Genomic DNA, 18,881 nt, shown 5'->3' on the forward strand with positions numbered 1-18,881 from the left:
CTTTGTGTCTTCCTCAATTTCTTTCATGAGTACTTTATAGTTTTCTGAGTATAGATTCTTTACCTCTTTGGTTAGATTTATTCCTAGGTATCTTATGGTTTTGGGTACGATTGTAAATGGGACTGACTCCTCAATTTCTCTTTCTTCTGTCTTGTTGTTAGTGTAAAGAAATGCGACTGATTTCTGTGCATTGACTTTATATCCTGACACTTTACTGAATTCCTGTATAAGTTCTAGCAGTTTTGGAGTGGAGCCTTTTGGGTTTTCCACATATAGTATCATATCATCTGCAAAGAGTGATAGTTTGACTTCTTCTTTGCCGATTTGGATGCCTTTAATTTCTTTTTGTTGTCTGATTGCTGAGGCTAGGACTTCTAGTACTATATTGAACAGCAGTGGTGATAACGGACATCCCTGCCGTGTTCCTGACCTTAGCGGAAAAGCTTTCAGTTTTTCTCCATTGAGAATGATATTTGCGGTGGGTTTTTCATAGATGGCTTTGATAATGTTGAGGTATGTGCCTTCTATCCCTACACTTTGAAGAGTTTTAATCAGGAAGGGATGCTGCACTTTGTCAAACGCTTTTTCAGCATCTATTGAGAGTATCATATGGTTCTTACTCTTTCTTTTATTAATGTATTGTATCACATTGATGGATTTGCGGATGTTGAACCAACCTTGCAGCCCTGGAATAAATCCCACTTGGTCGTGGTGAATAATCCTTTTAATGTACTGTTGGATCCTATTGGCCAGTATTTTGGTGAGAATTTTCGCATCTGTGTTCATCAAGGATATTGGTCTGTAATTCTCTTTTTTGGTGGGATCCTTGTCTGGTTTTGGGATCAAGGTGATGCTGGCCTCATAGAATGAGTTTGGAAGTTTTCCTTCCATTTCTATTTTTTGGAACAGTTTCAGGAGAATAGGAATTAATTCTTCTTTAAATGTTTGGTAGAATTCCCCTGGGAAGCCGTCTGGTCCTGGACTTTTGTTTGTTTGGAGATTTTTGATGACTGTTTCAATCTCCTTACTGGTTATGGGTCTGTTCAGGTTATCTATTTCTTCCTGGTTCAGTTGTGGTAGTTTATACATCTCTAGAAATGTATCCATTTCTTCCAGGTTGTCAAATTTGTTGCCATAGAGTTGCTCGTAGTATGTTCTTATAATTGTTTGTATTTCTTTGGTGTTGGTTGTGATCTCTCCTCTTTCATTCATGATTTTATTTATTTGCGTCCTTTCTCTTTTCTTTTTGATAAGTCTGGCCAGGGGCTTATCAATCTTATTAATTCTTTCAAAGAACCAGCTCCTAGTTTTGTTGATTTGTTCTATTGTTTTTTTAGTTTCTATTTCATTGATTTCTGCTCTGATCTTTATGATTTCTCTTCTCCTGCTGGGTTTAGGCTTTCTTTGTTGTTCTCTCTCCAGCTCCTTTAGGTGTAGGGTTAGGTTGTGTATTTGAGACCTTTCTTGTTTCTTGAGAAAGGCTTGCACTGCTATATATTTTCCTCTCAGGACTGCCTTTGTTGTGTCCCACAGATTTTGAACTGTTGTGTTTTCATTATCATTTGTTTCCATGAATTTTTTCAATTCTTCTTTAATTTCCTGGTTGACCCATTCATTTTTTAGAAGGATGCTGTTTAGTCTCCATGTATTTGCGTTCTTTCCAAATTTCCTCTTGTGATTGAGTTCGAGCTTCAGAGCATTGTGGTCTGAAAATATGCAGGGAATGATCTCGATCTTTTGGTACCGATTGAGACCTGATTTATGACCCAGGATGTGGTCTATTCTGGAGAATGTTCCATGTGCACTAGAGAAGAATGTATATTCTGTTGCTTTGGGATGGAATGTTCTGAATATATCTGTGATGTCCATCTGGTCCAGTGTGTCATTTAAGGCCTTTATTTCCTTGTTGATCTTTTGCTTAGATGATCTGTCCATTTCAGTGAGGGGAGTGTTAAAGTCCCCTGCTATTATTGTATTACTGTCGATGTATTTCTTTGATTTTGTTATTAATTGGTTTATATAGTTGGCTGCTCCCATGTTAGGGGCATAGATATTTAAGATTGTTAGATCTTCTTGTTGGACAGACCCTTTGAGTATGATATAGTGTCCTTCCTCATCTCTTATTATAGTCTTTGGCTTAAAATCTAATTGATCTGATATAAGGATTGCCACCCCAGCTTTCTTCTGATGTCCATTAGCATGGTACATTGTTTTCCACCCCCTCACTTTAAATCTGGAGGTGTCTTCGGGTCTAAAATGAGTTTCTTGTAGGCAGCATATGGATGGGTTTTGTTTTTTTATCCATTCTGATACCCTGTGTCTTTTGATTGGGGCATTTAGCCCATTAACATTCAGGGTAACTATTGAGAGATATGAATTTAGTGCCATTGTATTGCCTGTAAGATGATTGTTACTGTATATTGTTTCTGTTTCTTTCTGATCTACTACTTTTAGGGTCTCTCTTTGCTTAGAGGACCCCTTTCAATATTTCCTGTAGAGCTGGTTTGGTGTTTGCAAATTCTTTCAGCTTTTGTTTGTCCTGGAAGCTCTTTATCTCTCCTTCTATTTTCAATGATAGCCTAGCCGGATATAGTATTCTTGGCTGCATGTTTTTCTCGTTTAGTGCTCTGAATATATCATGCCAGTTCTTTCTGGCCTGCCAGGTCTCTGTGGATAGGTCCGCTGCCAATCTAATGTTTTTACCCTTGTATGTTACAGACTTCTTTTCCCGGGCTGCTTTCAGGATTTTCTCTTTGTCGCTAAGACTTGTAAATTTTACTATCAGGTGACGAGGTGTGGACCTATTTTTATTGATTTTGAGGGGCGTTCTTAGCATCTCCTGGATTTTGATGTTTGTTCCCTTTGCCATATTAGGGAAATTCTCTCCAATAATTGTCTCCAATATACCTTCTGCTCCCCTCTCTCTTTCTTCTTCTTCTGGAATCCCAATTATTCTAATGTTATGTCGTCTTATGGTGTCACTTATCTCTCGAATCCTCTCCTCGTGTTCCAGTAGTTGTTTGTCTCTCTTTTGCTCAGCTTCTTTATTCTCTGTCATTTGGTCTTCTATGTCACTAATTCTTTCTTCTGCCTCATTTATCCTGGCAGTGAGAGCTTCCATTTTTGATTGCACCTCATGAATAGCTTTTTTGATTTCAACTTGGTTAGATTTTAGTTCTTTTATTTCTCCAGAAAGGGCTTTTATCTCTCCGGAGAGGGTTTCTCTAATATCTTCTATGCCTTTTTCGAGCCCGGCTAGAACCTTGAGAATTGTCATTCTGAACTCTAGATCTGTCATGCTACCTATGTCTGTATTGATTAGGTCTCCAGCCTTCGGTACGGCCTCTTGTTCTTTTTTTTGAGGTGAGTTTTTCCGCCTTGTCATTTTGTCCAGGTAGGATTTGCTTTCTCCTGCTGTGGAATTCCGCTGTTCTTGGTGACTGAAGTTGGTTTTGGATGGTTTCTTGTTGATCTTCTGGGGGAGGGGCCTGTTGTAGTGATTCTCAAGTGTCTTTGCCGCAGGCGGAATTGCACCGCCCTTGCCAGGGGCCGGGCTAAGTAATCCGCTCGGGTTCGCTTTCGGGAGCTTTTGTTCCCTGAGCGCTTTCCGTAGAGTTCCGGAGGACGGGAATGAAGATGGCGGCCTCCCAATCTCTCGGCCCGGAGGAGCCGAGAGCTTGGGGTTCCGCTCCTCAGTGCGCTCTCAGAGCAAAGCGCCCAATAGCCCCGCCTCCCTGGCTTGCGGTCGCGCCTCGAGGAAAGCAGTCAATTGTTGGAGCTGGAGAAAAGCGCCGGGTCGCTTTTGTCTCCGTGGCCTCCGGCCGCGCTCCGAGCCCACCCAGCCTGCGACCGGCACAAGGTAACCCCGGGCTTAGAGCTCACTCCTCGGCTTTGTCGCTATAGCCGGCTTCCCCGCTCTAATACCTGCGAGCTCTGCGGCACTCAGACACCCCCAGTCCTTCTGTGACCCCGCGGGTCCTGGGGTTATGCTGACCCCGCCTGGGTTTCCCCCCAGTTTAGCCTCTGGAGCGATGTCTCCCAGTGGAGCCGACTTTTAAAAGTCCCGATTTTGTGCTCCGTCGCTCCGCCGCTTGCCGGGTGCCGGCCCCTCCCCCCGGGGTCTATCTTCCCGTCGCTTTGGATTCACTTCTCCGCAGGTCCTACCTTTCAGAAAGTGATCGATTTTCTGTTTCTGGGATTGTTGCTCTTCTTCTCTTCGATTTCCCGTTGGATTTATAGGTGTTCACAATGGTTAGATAAGCTATCTAGCTGATCTCCTGCTACCCGATGTCGTCTCAGCCTGCTACTTCTCCGCCATCTTGACTCCTCCAGATATACTAGTTTTTAAATAGAATAGACACACTAATACACTAAATTTTGTGTGATATGATGCAATGCAAAAACTGAATTTAAATGAAAACAAGATAAATGATATTTTTAAAATAACATTAAATGTTATTTTATAGAAAATTGGCAAGTAAATTTCCACCTTTCCTTATGTCAATTAGATTTATCTGAAAACTAGTCAAAAGGTGTTGCATATTTCAGGTTTTAAAAACTGGCATAAAAATTCCCAAAGTCTTTTGTATCATTAATGAATAAAATTTTTTAAAAATATTTATTATTACATATTATTTTATCTATATCACATATTTTTAGAATATCTATTTTGTGTGCATTTTAAATAGATACATTAAATGTCAGTACAATACTTCATATCCATTTTTCTTTCACATAATTTTGTCACTTAATATAACTGTAAAATATATAAAAATATAAAATTATAAATATAAAATTCATCCATGATAATGTATATAGCTGTCATTTATACTCAGTCTTTTTTGTGTTATATTATGTGACTATGACAATTTATTAAATCATTCAGTTTGTCCCCAAATTATTATTTTTATTAAAAAATTCTATGTCGGTGCACCTGGGTGGTTCAGTGTGTTAAGCCTCTGCCTTCAGCTCAGGTCATGATCTCAGAGTCCTGGGATCGAGCCCCACATCAGGCTCTCTGCTCAGCAGAGAACCTGCTTCCCCCTCTCTCTCTCTGCCAGCCTCTCTGCCTACTTATGATCCCTGTCTGTTAAATAAATAAAATCTTAAAAAAAAAAAAGCTATGTTGACATCTTACTATATGTCTCTTGGTACATACATGCAAGAATATTACTAGGAAATATCCCTGAAGGTAGGATTATTGGGTCATATGATGCATGCCTCTTTAACTTTACTAAATACTACCAAATTATTTTCCAAAGTGGCTGTACCCATTTCTGCTCTCATAAGCAACGTGTGGGAATTCTTATTGCTCTGTATCTTTATTTCTGAAGAATGTAAAAATTCATTTAAAAGGTGATTACTGAGCTTCGTCTAGTTGATTCAAACTTTAAAGAAAAGAGTGATGAGACTATTTTCTTTATAAGGACAGTGTGGCCAAAATGGTTTTAAAAGAAAACTAAGTGTATCTATGGACTAGTAAATCTTATATCTCAATTGAGAGTGAAAAACCTAATATGTCTAGGAAAATCTAATTTGGGGGAGTCTTTCAAACATTTATTGATTTTTCACCCCCTTCTAGTGCCAGGAGCTGTTCCTACTGAATCCATCCAAGGAAGTACTTTTGAAGAGAAGATATTTCTTCAATGGCGAGAACCAATTCAAACATACGGTGTCATCACTTTATACGAGGTAGTATATACTTTCATTAGTAATTTAATTTTTCATTATTATTTCTATGATAGCTAAACTGTCTAGTATTTAAAAATGCATAATGGCATCATGTCTTTTAAGACATTTAATGCCTTTGAGAGTTACAATGTTTCCTGCATAGAAGCAAAAAAAAAAAAAAAAAAAAAACCCGGGTTTTTCAATTATGTGTCATTTCAGGAAGTATGCTTATAATGATTTGGATGTTTCTAGACTATATGTTATTATATGTAAAGACACAACACGGTATTAAAAAAATCACCCGTATTAAAAACAGTAAGTATTTTGAAGTGTACATTGATTAGGAGGCAACCACATAGTCCTATTCTTGCTAGCTATAAAATATTTTACTCCTGAATTATAGAAGAACACTGATTATCCAATTAGCAAAGTCAATAGACATTGTCTCAGGGGTAACAATAGAATAATGTCTTTTGGTTTCTTAGTATTAGCAAAACATCCTTTAGACTTCCTTGACATAGTTTTGTCTACTGAGGCATATCAAATGATTGAATGATAGAAAGCAGAGAAGAATTTGATGAATTGTTCAAGGAAAAAAAATAACAGCAGTAACAGGGAGTGACAGTCATCATCACATCGGTATGAGCATCATTTCACTGTGCCTATTGTCATAGAAACAAGCAGGTGCATTTTTTTTAAGCAAGCATTTATTTGAATGCAAATTTAACAAAATTATATGTTGTTAGGTTTCTAAAAATCACGGCAATTCCTCTTATGGAACCTCTGCTTGAATACCTTTCAGAACTACTGACAAAAGACTGAGCAGATTAGCTGTCAGACAGTAATCGCTGGTAAACCCCCTCCCTGACCCAACTAGCCTTACATTTATGTTTCCTTACACCTTTAGAAAATTGGTATTGAGATGCAAAAAATAATGTTTTTAATTGAAAGCTAAACAACATAAGAGAAAAGAGAAAAGAAAAAGTTGATTTTCATGTTAAGTTATTGATGCTGTTCCTTGGACGGCTTCATTGTAAACGAATTCAGTGTTATAAAAATCTGTGGCTCAGCTTTGAAAGAACTAAGTGTTATCATCAAACAAGTTCATTTTTTTTTCTCAGTGATCAGATTTTTAGTTAATATTGTTGGGCCCACGACCATTTTCTGGGCTCGGTTTTGGAGATTCCTACCTAAGGATAACAGAATATTTTCCTAGAAAAGATAACAACCTTTGAACCAGTGTCAAGTGCCAAGAAATAAGTCCGTCTGTCCTAAAAGCCACATGCAGATATCTAGACAGACAGAAAATGATAGCCAGATTCATTCTTCTTAATGCCACTGAACATTCATCTTTGGGTAGTAACTTTAGTACAAAAACAATAGAAATAATAATTCAAAAGAGGAATCTGTTAATCTCTCTGAATTCAGCAGCCAGGGTCTCCCAGTTGAACACTGACCTAAATGCTATTATAATTGGGGATACCTGAATGTGCCGTAAATCAGGGTTTTAAAAATCAGATCTAGGTAAGTAGAGCAGGTTGGTTTATTTTTCTAGGTACCAAAGGGAAAATGTCAAATGTGTGCATCAGGCTTCGGTGATGAAATACAAGTTTTCTCGCCACCAAATCTTTCTCTCTCTTGAAACCCTTTCTGTTCACGAAATAGGTCTTAGATGGGATCTCAGGAAGGAGCTCTTCTTCAGCTCAGATGCACTGTATGCCATGCTCAGCCTGAGCGAGAGTCAGTGATAGGCCCAGCTTCCTTCTGGAGACAAAGACTGATGTTGAACCAGACTTGGTCCCCTCCGGAGGACCATCGTCTCTGGCTACTGACATCATGCTAAGGAAATAGAGAACAGTTGTCCCCTCAAAAAAGGCAGGAACCTTAGGGACAATGTATTCTGTCATAGAATCACATTTGACTATAGGTAAAAACTGGAAAGTGAGGTAAATTATTATAGTTGGAGAAAAACTTAGTAACAAGTGATACAGGTGTTTCATTAAGATAGGAAACACAGTTGGCTCGTTTTTGCAGGAGAGAAGAGAAAACAGGTTGAATGCTATAGATGTTGTACATGAATATGCTATGGGTTCAGATAATTTTCAGGTTCTCTTTATCTATTAGGCAATGGGAAATGCTAACATCATCATTTTCTGCCAGGAGTCATGGCAGTTGACAACATTAAAGCATTCTTCTGGTCCTAGTCTTTGCCTCTCCTTTTCATTCCCCTGACAACCATTTTCAACCTTCTTGAACTAGCCTTTCCTTTCTGTTTTCCCCACCTTTGTTCAGAATCTAGCCCTTTTGGTCCCTTACCTCTTGATCAGTCCTTTTAAAAAAAATTATTAACATATAATGTATTATCTGCTTTAGGGTACAGGTCTGTGAATCATCAGTCTTACACAATTCATAGCACTCACCATAGCACATACCCTCTCCTCGATCCCCTCAGCAACCCTCAGTTTGTTTTGTAAGGTTAAGAGTCTCATGGTTTGTCTCCCTCCCTGGTCCCATCTTGTTTCATTTTTTGATTAGCCCTTTATTTTTATCAGAGTCATCTGCCTAAAACCTAGACTGATAAATACAGCTTTCCTCAACAGTGATCAAAATTTTAATTTTTTTAAATTAGAAATGTAATATTGCTCTCTGAAAGAATATTTTAAGTACAAAAGTATTCAACATAATATCATCGCTTCCCAATTTCACTTTTCAGAGTTAACAACTGGGTATATGACCTTCCAAAATTTTACAAGGTAAAAGTTATAGGGCAAGCAATCTCTATTTATGAATAGAGATCGATAAAATTTAATAAATGCTAGCAAACCCAGCATTTTTTATAAGAATAATATGCCATATAAGAAACTACCTCACATCATTAAAAAAAAAAATACCAAATGGATTCACATTCTAAACACAGAAGTTAAGCTACTAGAACATTATAAGGAAAATGAGGAAGATATTTCTGTAATGTATCTTACTAAGCTTGACATAAGACCTGGAAGTTATATTTTAAAAGATTGACAGATTTACTTACATAAGAATTTAAACTTCTGAACAACAAAAGATAGCACTAGGAAAGTCTAAATACGGACAGAAGACTTGAGGAAATTATTTTCAAAATTTGTAACAGTGGATGGGCTGTTGGGCACATTAAACTGACTTGATACAGATTGCTAAGAAATGGACAAAGTATTCCATTAGAAAAACTGGACAAAGAAAAAGAGGAGGCAACTCATAGGAAAAAAAATCCAAGTTGCATTTAAGTGAAAAGATACCTATCCTACCTTACTAATGATTCAGAAAGGAAATAAAGCAAGTGTTACAAAAAGTTTAGGTTTCTATAATATGTGTTAAACAGTGATGTGGGCAAATGCACGTGTGCATAGACTGTTGATGGAAACATACATTTTGCATCTCTTACATAGGTGAATTGGGGTAACCTATCAAAATTTAAACATTGCATATCAAGCCTATTTCTAGAAGTTTATCAGCCAGTAATACTCTCCAATACAAAGGGGTGTATATATAGATAGATAGATAGATAGATAGATATCCAAGTATTTTCATTGTACCTCACTAACTCTATATGGCTCTTGATTGCCTAGTAAATAAACTCCAGACTCCTGGCCATGTTCCCATCAACAAGCTTTGGGAACAAAAAGGGAAAATATATATATACATATATTTTTTCCCTATATGTATATGATATACATAAATATTTTAAAATAAATATAATATATAATACATAATATATTATATTTACTATATTATATATGATGTAAATATTTTAAAAATATATATATTTAATATAGGATATATATGTAATATAAATATTATATGTATATATATAAAAGAGAAAAAGAGGAAAACCAAGAAAGAGACTCTTAACTATAGAGAGCAAATTGATGGTTACCAGAAGGGCGTTGGGTAGGGGATAGGTTAAATAGCTGATGGGAATTAAGGAGGGCACTTGTCATCATGAGCACTGGGTGATGTATGGAAGTGTTGAATCACTCTATTGTACACCTAAAACTCATATTAAACTGTATATTCACTAACTGGAATTTAAATTTTATATATATATATATATGTGTGTGTGTGTGTGTGTGTGTGTGTGTGTGTGTGTGTGTGTGTGTATGAAGGGAGAGAGTGTAAAAGGTACGGGGAGAAGACAGAAGTATAAAAGATACTGTCCCTTCTCTGCTAGAAGTAACAGTACTGACAACAACTAATGATAGAATGAAATAAGTACCAAAAGCAAATCACTTTAATGTGTGAGGAGCATAAAATGCAGTGTTGTGGGCACATAGCAAAGTAGAATATTCTGGATTTGTCAACTGGTGGGGGTATTTAGTAGTTTAAAGACCCCTGAAGGTCCTGGGCCTGGATAACTAGGCTCAACTAAGCACTACTGACTGAGATAGGGAAGAGTGTAGAAAGGAGTAGAATTTAAGGGCCATGTCAAGAAGTTTCATTTCAGTATTCAAGGCCTGCCGTGATCTAATTCCAACTCATTTATTACTGCATCTCCCAATATTTTTCTCCTGGAACTTAATGAGCTACATATATGGAATATTCTTTTCTCTGAAAACCTTCTGAACTATCACACCACCTGCTTTGGCTTATTTCCTTCTTTCCTCCTGATGCTCTCCCCTCCTGTCTCTTCCTGTGGGACTTCTGCCTCTCTTTCAGTTTTTTTATCTAAATATTGTACTTTTCTCTGAAGTATCCTAGGTTCTTCCTCCCCAGAAATCAGATTTCATTATTCCTTCCTCTGATTCCTTGGCTCTCCGTTAAAGGACTGTATTTAACACTAGTTGAAATTCCAATCAACTCACACTCCCTAGAAGATTCTTAATCCCTTTCTGGCCAAAGATTGCATGTTATTCTATTTTGGTTCTTTATGAATCTTTTTCTTCAGAACTTGAAGCTATAAGTAGAGAAGCGAAGGTAATTTGAGAAAATTTCAGGCATCTATGTATGAATCAGAAATCATCCAATATAAGCAACAGTTGATCCCATCTCACCTAAATGTAATCCCCCGCTATGTTGTTTGCATGTCAGTTTGCTTTTGACTTGGGGCATCCCATAAAACTGCATACGCCCAATGTGGAACATTAGTGTTGTTGTTTTTTTTTTCTTAAGATTTTATTTATTTATTTGGGAGAGAGAGAAAGAGAGCACAAGTGAGGGGGAGAGAAGGGGAAGAGGGAGAGGGAGAAGCAGACTCCTCATTGAGCAGGGAGCCCGATGTGGGACTAGATCCCAGGACCCTGGGATCATGACCTGAGCTGAAGGCAGACACTTAAGGACTGAGCCACCCAGGCGCCCCATCAGTGTTCTTCACACAGACTGCATCAAAATTTTCTTGGCCCTCAGCCAGTGATCCAGTGCAAGCATGGAAGCAGTCCCAAACTTTCCTTCTGGGAGTTTCCTGCTGCTTTGCTATAGTCTGGCACTTCATAGGCTCTTAATGAACAAATGAAAAAGTAAATGCCAAAAGGACATGGTACATTTGGGTCTGAGCATAGAGGTGTTTCTCCGTGTCCTTTAGAACAACCGCTCAGATAATACGTAGATGGAGCCTCCACTCTCCCACAGACAGTGGATTCTAGAGTGGATAGCTCCTATTCCTGAGGAGCTGGGTTTTTTATTCCTGGTATTCTGGAATGGCTTTGAAAGGGATCAGTGGGCTCTGGATGGCTTTGAGAGGGATCGATGACCTTTCTGACATTTTGTGTCTGTAGATATACAACATACTTGGTTGTTAGGGATTTGTTCAAAGAGAGGGAGAAGAGGGGCACCTGGGTGGCTCAGTCAGCTGAGCTTCCCACTCTTGGTTTGACTCAGGTCATGATCTCAGGGTTGTGAGATCGAGCCCCACATCGGGCTTCGTGCTCAGCATGGAGTCTGCTTGAGATTCTCTCTCTCCCTCTCCTTCTACCCCTCCCCCCGTCACTCACTCTCACACACACTCTCTCTCAAATAAATAAACGAAATCTTTTAAAAATAGTGAGGGAGAGAGTCCATAATTGTTATGAGTGCATGCATTAGTGTGTATGTGCATTTTTAGGGGTCGGGAGAGAGGATCTATTAATCTTAGCAAATTCTCAAAGGGCTGTGAGCGAAAGACCCGTGACGGAGCCCCCGTCCAGCTTATCCTGCATGACCATGGTGATAGGTGAATACCAAGCTATCCGCCCCCGTGGAGCAACATGCCCCTTGCTCCAGCATTTGCTTTCTGCTGCATGGTCAGAATGGAGGCCGCAACAGCCTACTTGCCCTAGCGAGAGCACGTGTGAGTGCATGCACACACCTCTTCTCCCCGGGAGCCTTTTGAGGAAAATATATACTGAATGCCAAATATGTACGGATCGCTGTGGGGTCAGAAAGAAGAGTCAGACATCAGTCCCTCCTCAGAAGGAAGATGCACTTGGGTGAATAGTTCCACTTCCTTTGGCATATTTAAGCCATGATTTCAGACCACACGAGAGCGTTCACAGCACACCGTGATGTCTCACCAGGTGAACTGCACGAACACAGCCACAACACCAGGCATTCAGCTGAGCCAGTGATGGTTAGGCCTTGTCCTGGAAGCTTTGCAGAGAAGGAAATGGGAGCTCTGGCTTCAGACATGGCGGACGGACACACTTTGTTCCAGTCTTGCCTAAACTCCCAGTGTCTTTGAAAGCATTTCCTTCTTCAGACACTTTTTTCCTTTTCTTTCTTTTGATTTCCATGACAGCTCTCTCTGTTGGCTTTTCTGGTTCATTTGTTGGTTTCTCCTCCCCCACCACTGATTATATTAAATGTCAGTGTTCTCTCTCAAATCCTTTCCCCAGCGACCTCACCCATTCCTAAACCATAATATTGCAATGCCGATCACCCACACATCTCTCTTTCTGGGCCAGACCTCTCCACTCCCAGCCTGATACCGTGCACACTATGTGCTGGCTTGTGGACATAGTGTGCACGGTATCAGGCTGGGAGTTCATTTCTGCTCCTTCGTTCCATCCTGTTTCAACAAGCAGGGCTATCTTTTGCTTAAGCCCCAAATATGGAACCTATCCTGCATTCCTCCCCCCACCCCCATTCAGTCGATCACTGACTTCTGTCCGTTTGACTCTCAAATATGCCGGTTCTTTCCATTTACTGCTCTCTTGGCCGTGCTCACCGTATTCCCAACCATGGCACTGTCAGAGGTGCTGAAGGTTCCCCTGTGGTCTCTGTGGTGGTTCCTGGTGGCCTCCCTGCCTTCCCTAACTGCCTCCATCCAACAAACCACTTTTCCCCCTGGCAGCTAATGCGGGCTTTTCATAAGGGAAATTAGATCATTTGGTTTTCATGCTTTAAAATGTTCCAGGCTCCCCCTTGGATCCATCCATGCTTCTTATCTTAGGGTACAGAGCACTGTGTGGTATGGCCCGCACCCACTCCCCCAGACCCTGGTCGAAGGACCACACTCCCCTTGCTTGCTGGGCCACAGTCACCCAGGCCTTCTTTCTGTCCACTAACTGTGCACAGAAAACTCCTGCTTCACAGCCTTGGTTCTTGCTGTTTTTTCCCAAACTCTTGGCATGGCAGGCTCTCTCACAAAGTTCAAGTCTCCTCAGATTTTTTTAAAGATTTTATTTATTTATTGGAGAGAATGAGACAGAGATAGAGAGAGCAGGAGCAGGGAGGAGAGGGAGTAGACTCCCCGCTAAGCAGGGTGCCTGATGCAGGACTCGATCCCAGGACTCCAGGATCATGACATGAGCCGAAGGCAGTCGTTTAACCAGCTGAGCCACCCAGGCACCCCCAGTCTCCTCAGATTAACTATCAGCTCCTCAGTGGCCCTTTCCACAATCATTCCCAGTGGCTGAGCATGTAGCCCTCTCTGCCTATAATATTCTTTGTCTTAGCACCGTGTTTATTTCATCTACTGAATTTTAGTATTTTCAAATTCTTAGTTTACTTCCTGAATCTCTCCCAGCTCCACGCACTGTAGTCCAGATGCTGAGCTACCTGCAGGCAGGGCCTGTGTCCACCCAATGACCACAGTACTTGCGGTGTCAGTGTTCACCCCATCAATATTCCAATGGAATGAGTGAATCTGAGCAGGGAGAGAAAGTGGGTCATAATGGCACTATCACCTTCCAGGCAGGTGAAAGATTATGAGCCAAGGAGTGTCAGAAAAGCCCTGTGTTTGTGGTACAGAAAATCCTTATCCCCTGACCGGGGCAGAAGGTGATTTAATGACCTTGTGTCAAGTATTCAGAGATACGTTGCAGGTCTTAAACCCCAAGGTAAGGTGTTTGGATTTTGTCTCCTATACAAGTGTGTCCCATTAAAGTTTTTAGTAAGGCAGTGAGATGAACAAGGAGTTGTATCTAGCCCTGGTGGGCTGTGCTCGTCCTCATTTATGAAGACTGTATCATAGGTGTTGAATTGTGTCTGTACTTCGCCATCAGCCTGTTACCTCTTCCAGGACAGGTCTCATATCTCCCCCACCATGTGAGATCCCAGCTCAGAGCACCGAGCTTGGGTCACCGGAGGCAGGCAATGAATGTGTTTAGAATGGGTGAATGAATGAATGAATAAACTTTGGGGAGCGAAAATGCCATCACAGCTTAGACCTACTCTCTCTGAACCACCCTTTTCTCTAGAAGCGTCAGAATGAGGACTAAGTAGACAGCGAAGCACACGGTGGTGCCGATGCTGAAGTTCCTCGCAGAGCAGCAGGTGGGAGACGCTGTCTTGTCTCTCGACTCAGAATAACCTTGTGAGGGAAATCAGCTAGAGGGTTAACGGCAGATATGCCGCCTAACTGAGAGTGGTGTGCACTGTAGTGATTAATATATACAGCAAACATTTTCTTGCCAAAGCTTAGATGATTCAATCTAAATAATCTCGCAGAGAGGTCCCCCTAATTATAATGACATGGTATAAATATAAGAAGAAAGAATGTCAATTATCACTCCGTATAATAACAGTGTTAGTGTTCATGCACATAAATTATAAGGAAGTTTACCTATTTAAAAGCAAGAAAAGTGCTCGGTTTTGCAATTTAAAACTTTTGATGTGGCACATTTAAAAATTATGTCATTACAACCAGTAGAAGTTCGTAATCACCACTAAAATGTGCGCTCGTGAATAGTTGATGAACTACTTACAGTAAAATTCTTTAAAAAATCATTTGAAAGGGCAAATTTAAAGACACCTATGATATATTTATTTTCACACTTTCCAGACGCATCCAATGTGCTTTGAACACCTGTTAAGTGGCAAACATATGAGAACCTTCTAGAGCAACATACCCAGAAATGGCAGCTCCTAGTCCCACACGGTGATTTACATACAAATTTTAGTTAATGAAAATTAAATAAAATGCTCAGGGCCTCAGTCTCACGAGCCACATTGCAAGGGCTCTGTCACCACTTGTGGCTGGTAGCTACCATGAGAGTGCAGAGTAGAGCATTTCTATCATGACAGGAAGTCCTGTCGGACAGCGTGGCTCTGAAGAAAAAGAAGTAAATACGACCGTTCATGAGCACCACGGTCACACCATCAGGAGCTCCTGACGCGTGTCTGGGATTTATTGTGAGAGGAGATATCTTTGCCCACCCTGATGAAAACATTTAAAAGCACCCTTGTTCCCAGTAGACAATACTCCTATTCAGTGCAGAATCAAACTGGCCCCTGGGTGAGAGATGAGGCCTTACCCTTGTACGGTCCTTATCTGTTTAAACTAGTTGTACATTTTGTGATGTTGTTTTAAGCCAACTGTAATGTAGTTTTTCCAAAGTGACATTTTGAAAGCAAACAATTTCAAGGTATTAGCTTAAACCTGAACTCATCCTTTATGTTCTAATCTACTGGCTTTCAGTTCCTCTGTCTATAAAAGTAATAACTCAAAGCAGTTTTGGCTGAGTTCCTGAGCCCCTTCACTGGATCCAGGATTTGAAGAGTCTAAGTGAGTAGAGGAGCTTATCATGAAGCATCTGACAGTGCATACATCACAGGGGTTTATTGGATAAAGATGCGATCCCGGTGCACCTGCTCCAGACACGTTATCGCTTTCTTATTCTCCTGCAGATCACCTACAAAGCAGTCAGTTCCTTTGACCCTGAAATAGACTTATCCAATCAAAGTGGAAGAGTTTCAAAACTGGGGAATGAAACCCATTTTCTGTTCTTTGGACTGTATCCGGGGACCACGTACTCCTTCACCATCCGAGCCAGCACAGCTAAGGGGTTTGGACCTCCAGCCACAAATCAGTTCACCACCAAAATATCAGGTATTATACCTTTGTGAGTTATGTCTTTCATCAGAGGTAGCGTTTTTGTTCCTTTTCATCCCCAATGTCAAGGATACAAAGCTCACCCTGACTGACCCATTGTATTCAGATGAGCACTTGGGCATGTGTGAAAATCAGACTCATGGAATGGAATAAGATACTGCAAATACTTGTAATTTGGAAGCTTAAGATCCTGCCGCATTGGCAAGTAGCCATGTTGTGTCAGTTGGGATTGGAGGACCTGAGCATGAGTAAGGGTTCTGGTCTGCATGCTCCTATCCCTTTCATGGTACAAGTTACCAGAGCAGCACCATTGGAAAGATCTCTGTGGTGAGCCATAATGATTTTGTGCTCAGCGGAAAGACAGCATTATATGGAGTCTGCTCCCAGAAGGATGAGCCTTCTCTGGGACCCTTACCGTTCATAGTTGCACGTCCTCTGCAGTGACAGAGGGATGGTCCCAGACACTTACAGCCTTCAGCTTTTTGCTGGTAGAGACTCAGTTATGCAATCCAGCCAAAGACATAATTTGAGAAGTAGTTCTGGGCATGTGCAAGTGTGCAGAAAATGTCTTTGTGCTTCAGACTAGAGGAAATGGAGTTGCCATCTGCTGTGGGATATATAATAGCAATGAACACAATTCCATGGACATTTCCTTTTCCCATTTTACCCCTTTGGGTATGAGTGGTGAAGTATTTGAGTTCTGACCTTGCCTATTTTGGTTAGGGGAAGATGAGCAGGAGGCTGGTGAGGGAAATACTCACCTTTATTTAGCCTTATTTTATCTATTGTCCCTCATTTCTAGTTTTTGGTTCTATAGGGGTTTGTGGGTGGCTCAGTGAGTTATGTGTCTGCTTTCAGCTCAGCTCAAGATCCTGGAGTCCTGGGATCGAGCCCCATATAGGGGCGGGGATTCCCTGCTCAGTGGGGAGTCCACTTCTCCCTCTCCCTTTGCCCTTCTCTCTACTTGTATACTCTCTCTCTCAAATAAATAAATAAAATCTAAAAAAAAAAAAAAAGTACTATAAGCACTCAATTAGGTTTTGAGGGAGGGAGATTTGGAATTTTGTTTTTAAGCAACTATAACTTGAGGGGAAATTTTTCATCATATAAGACTTTATTTATGAGCACAAACTCAACTGTTTATGATCACAAACTCAACCCCTAACCGAAGTTCAACATACACTTGATATTTTATAGCAAACATTAGGTAATAACAACATGGAGAGTTGGAAGAAGAAGAAGATGTCCTTGTGACGTTAGGAAAATGCCATTTAGTCCTACATCTCTGGAGACCACTAGACTTGGAATCAGAAAATCTGGCTTCTAGTCATAATTTTCTATGCATGCCCTCTCTGATCTTGATCAAGTGCACTGACAACCTAGATGTAATTAAGATGATAGAATCTGGTGCTTTAACTTATGATGGAGACTGAAGAGGAAATGTGTGCCAGTATGTGTATCTCTAAGCCTTCTTTGTTTTGGTAGTTTTCCCCCTATGGAAACCATATTTCAAAGAGTATTATCTTAAAGAAGATGTTCTTTTAGAAAAAAGAATTCATTTTTACCATTTCTTGTTATACAAAAATTCTGGTTGATATGACTCTGACCACTGTTAGCCTACCAAGTTCCTATAGTTCTATCCCAAAACAAAGACAGTTGACATTTTAGTTAGCCTGCACAGACTCATCAAGAATAACTATTTGATTTTTATAGTTCAAAGAAAATTACAGTTTATGGGCCCCAATTTTCTACTTTCATGGACCTCAGAGAAAGAACTATTCTCTATACAAAATGTAATTCTGTGTTATGAATCAGAGTTAATTTTTAATAGAATTGGAGTTAATTTTTAATGCTGAGAAAATCCAATAAATGGAAATGAGATATAACCCGTGCCTTTTACATAAAAGCTTTTTATATGTAAGAGATTCAAAAAACTATATTTGTAAAAAAAAAAGATCACTAGTGTTCTCATCAGTCACCTAGACCTGTGGTTCTTAAAAAGACCACGTGCCCCCCACATCACAGCTTTGATCCATCTAGTCCATGGCAATGACAAAATTATTGAAGAACTCTATCATTGTCTTCACATGAGAAGACTAAACAAATCTAGAAAACAAAGAATGCCAGGAAATAGACTTGGAAATAGGATTCTCTTGAAGTGGGGGAAAAGAATGAACATTGGTAGAATTATATTTACCTGACACTCTTTATTATCTCTTTCAATTCCCATAATAACCCTAGAGGGTAATTTCTCCTATTTTGAAAGAAGGGTAAACCGAAGATCCAGAGATAACTCATGAACCTAAGCTCTTACACTGATTAAAACAAAACAACAGAAAGTCAAACCAAGCCTTCCTTACTCCAATTCCCGTATCTTTTCCACCTTCCTGCTCTCCCTGACAGCCCATTCGTGGTCACTAATTTCAACAAGCCTCTCTGGCTTCTACAGTCTTCTTCAGATCTCTAGATGCATCTGTGGCATATACAGAGTAATCCATCTTGACTTTGATGGGAGAGCTATAATATTCAGTTTTATGATCCTAGTGATTATTTCTTAAATATGCATTTAAAGCTATTTCTAAAGAAAAGCATACCTACCGAGAAGTATACACATTTTAAGTGCCCAACTTGATGGATGTTCTCAAGCTAACCTACACCCATTCAGCAAGAATGCAAATCAAGAGACAATTAGTACCACCTCACAAGCCCCCTCATACTCTCTCCCAACTTGAACTCAGGATCAAAGAAGTTGACATATACTGGTTTTAGCAGCAATTCCTAATATTCTGTATAAGGTATATACACAGAGGCCGCCCATGGTCGGTTCATAGCTGTAGTTGAAGTGCACTGTGTTCTTAATGTTCTTTCCAAACAGAACTAGGAGGAAAACTGAAAAGATTGATCAGAAATAACGAGTCTCCCATCTCAC

General features: G+C 40.0%; 1 protein-coding gene across 1 annotated transcript in view; it reads left to right on the forward strand.

Annotated features, from left to right (window-relative positions):
- The window catches only part of PTPRM (protein tyrosine phosphatase receptor type M), a 777,217-nt gene that overhangs the window by 479,883 nt on the left and 278,453 nt on the right, over nucleotides 1-18,881 (forward strand). Inside the window, 2 exon segments of the mRNA XM_080821527.1 lie at nucleotides 5,582-5,691; nucleotides 15,748-15,949. Coding sequence (XP_080677653.1) covers nucleotides 5,582-5,691; nucleotides 15,748-15,949 — 312 coding nt within the window.

The sequence above is a fragment of the Martes martes genome (assembly GCF_963455335.1).
Source record: "Martes martes genome assembly, chromosome: 13".
NCBI classification, from domain to species: domain Eukaryota; kingdom Metazoa; phylum Chordata; class Mammalia; order Carnivora; family Mustelidae; genus Martes; species Martes martes.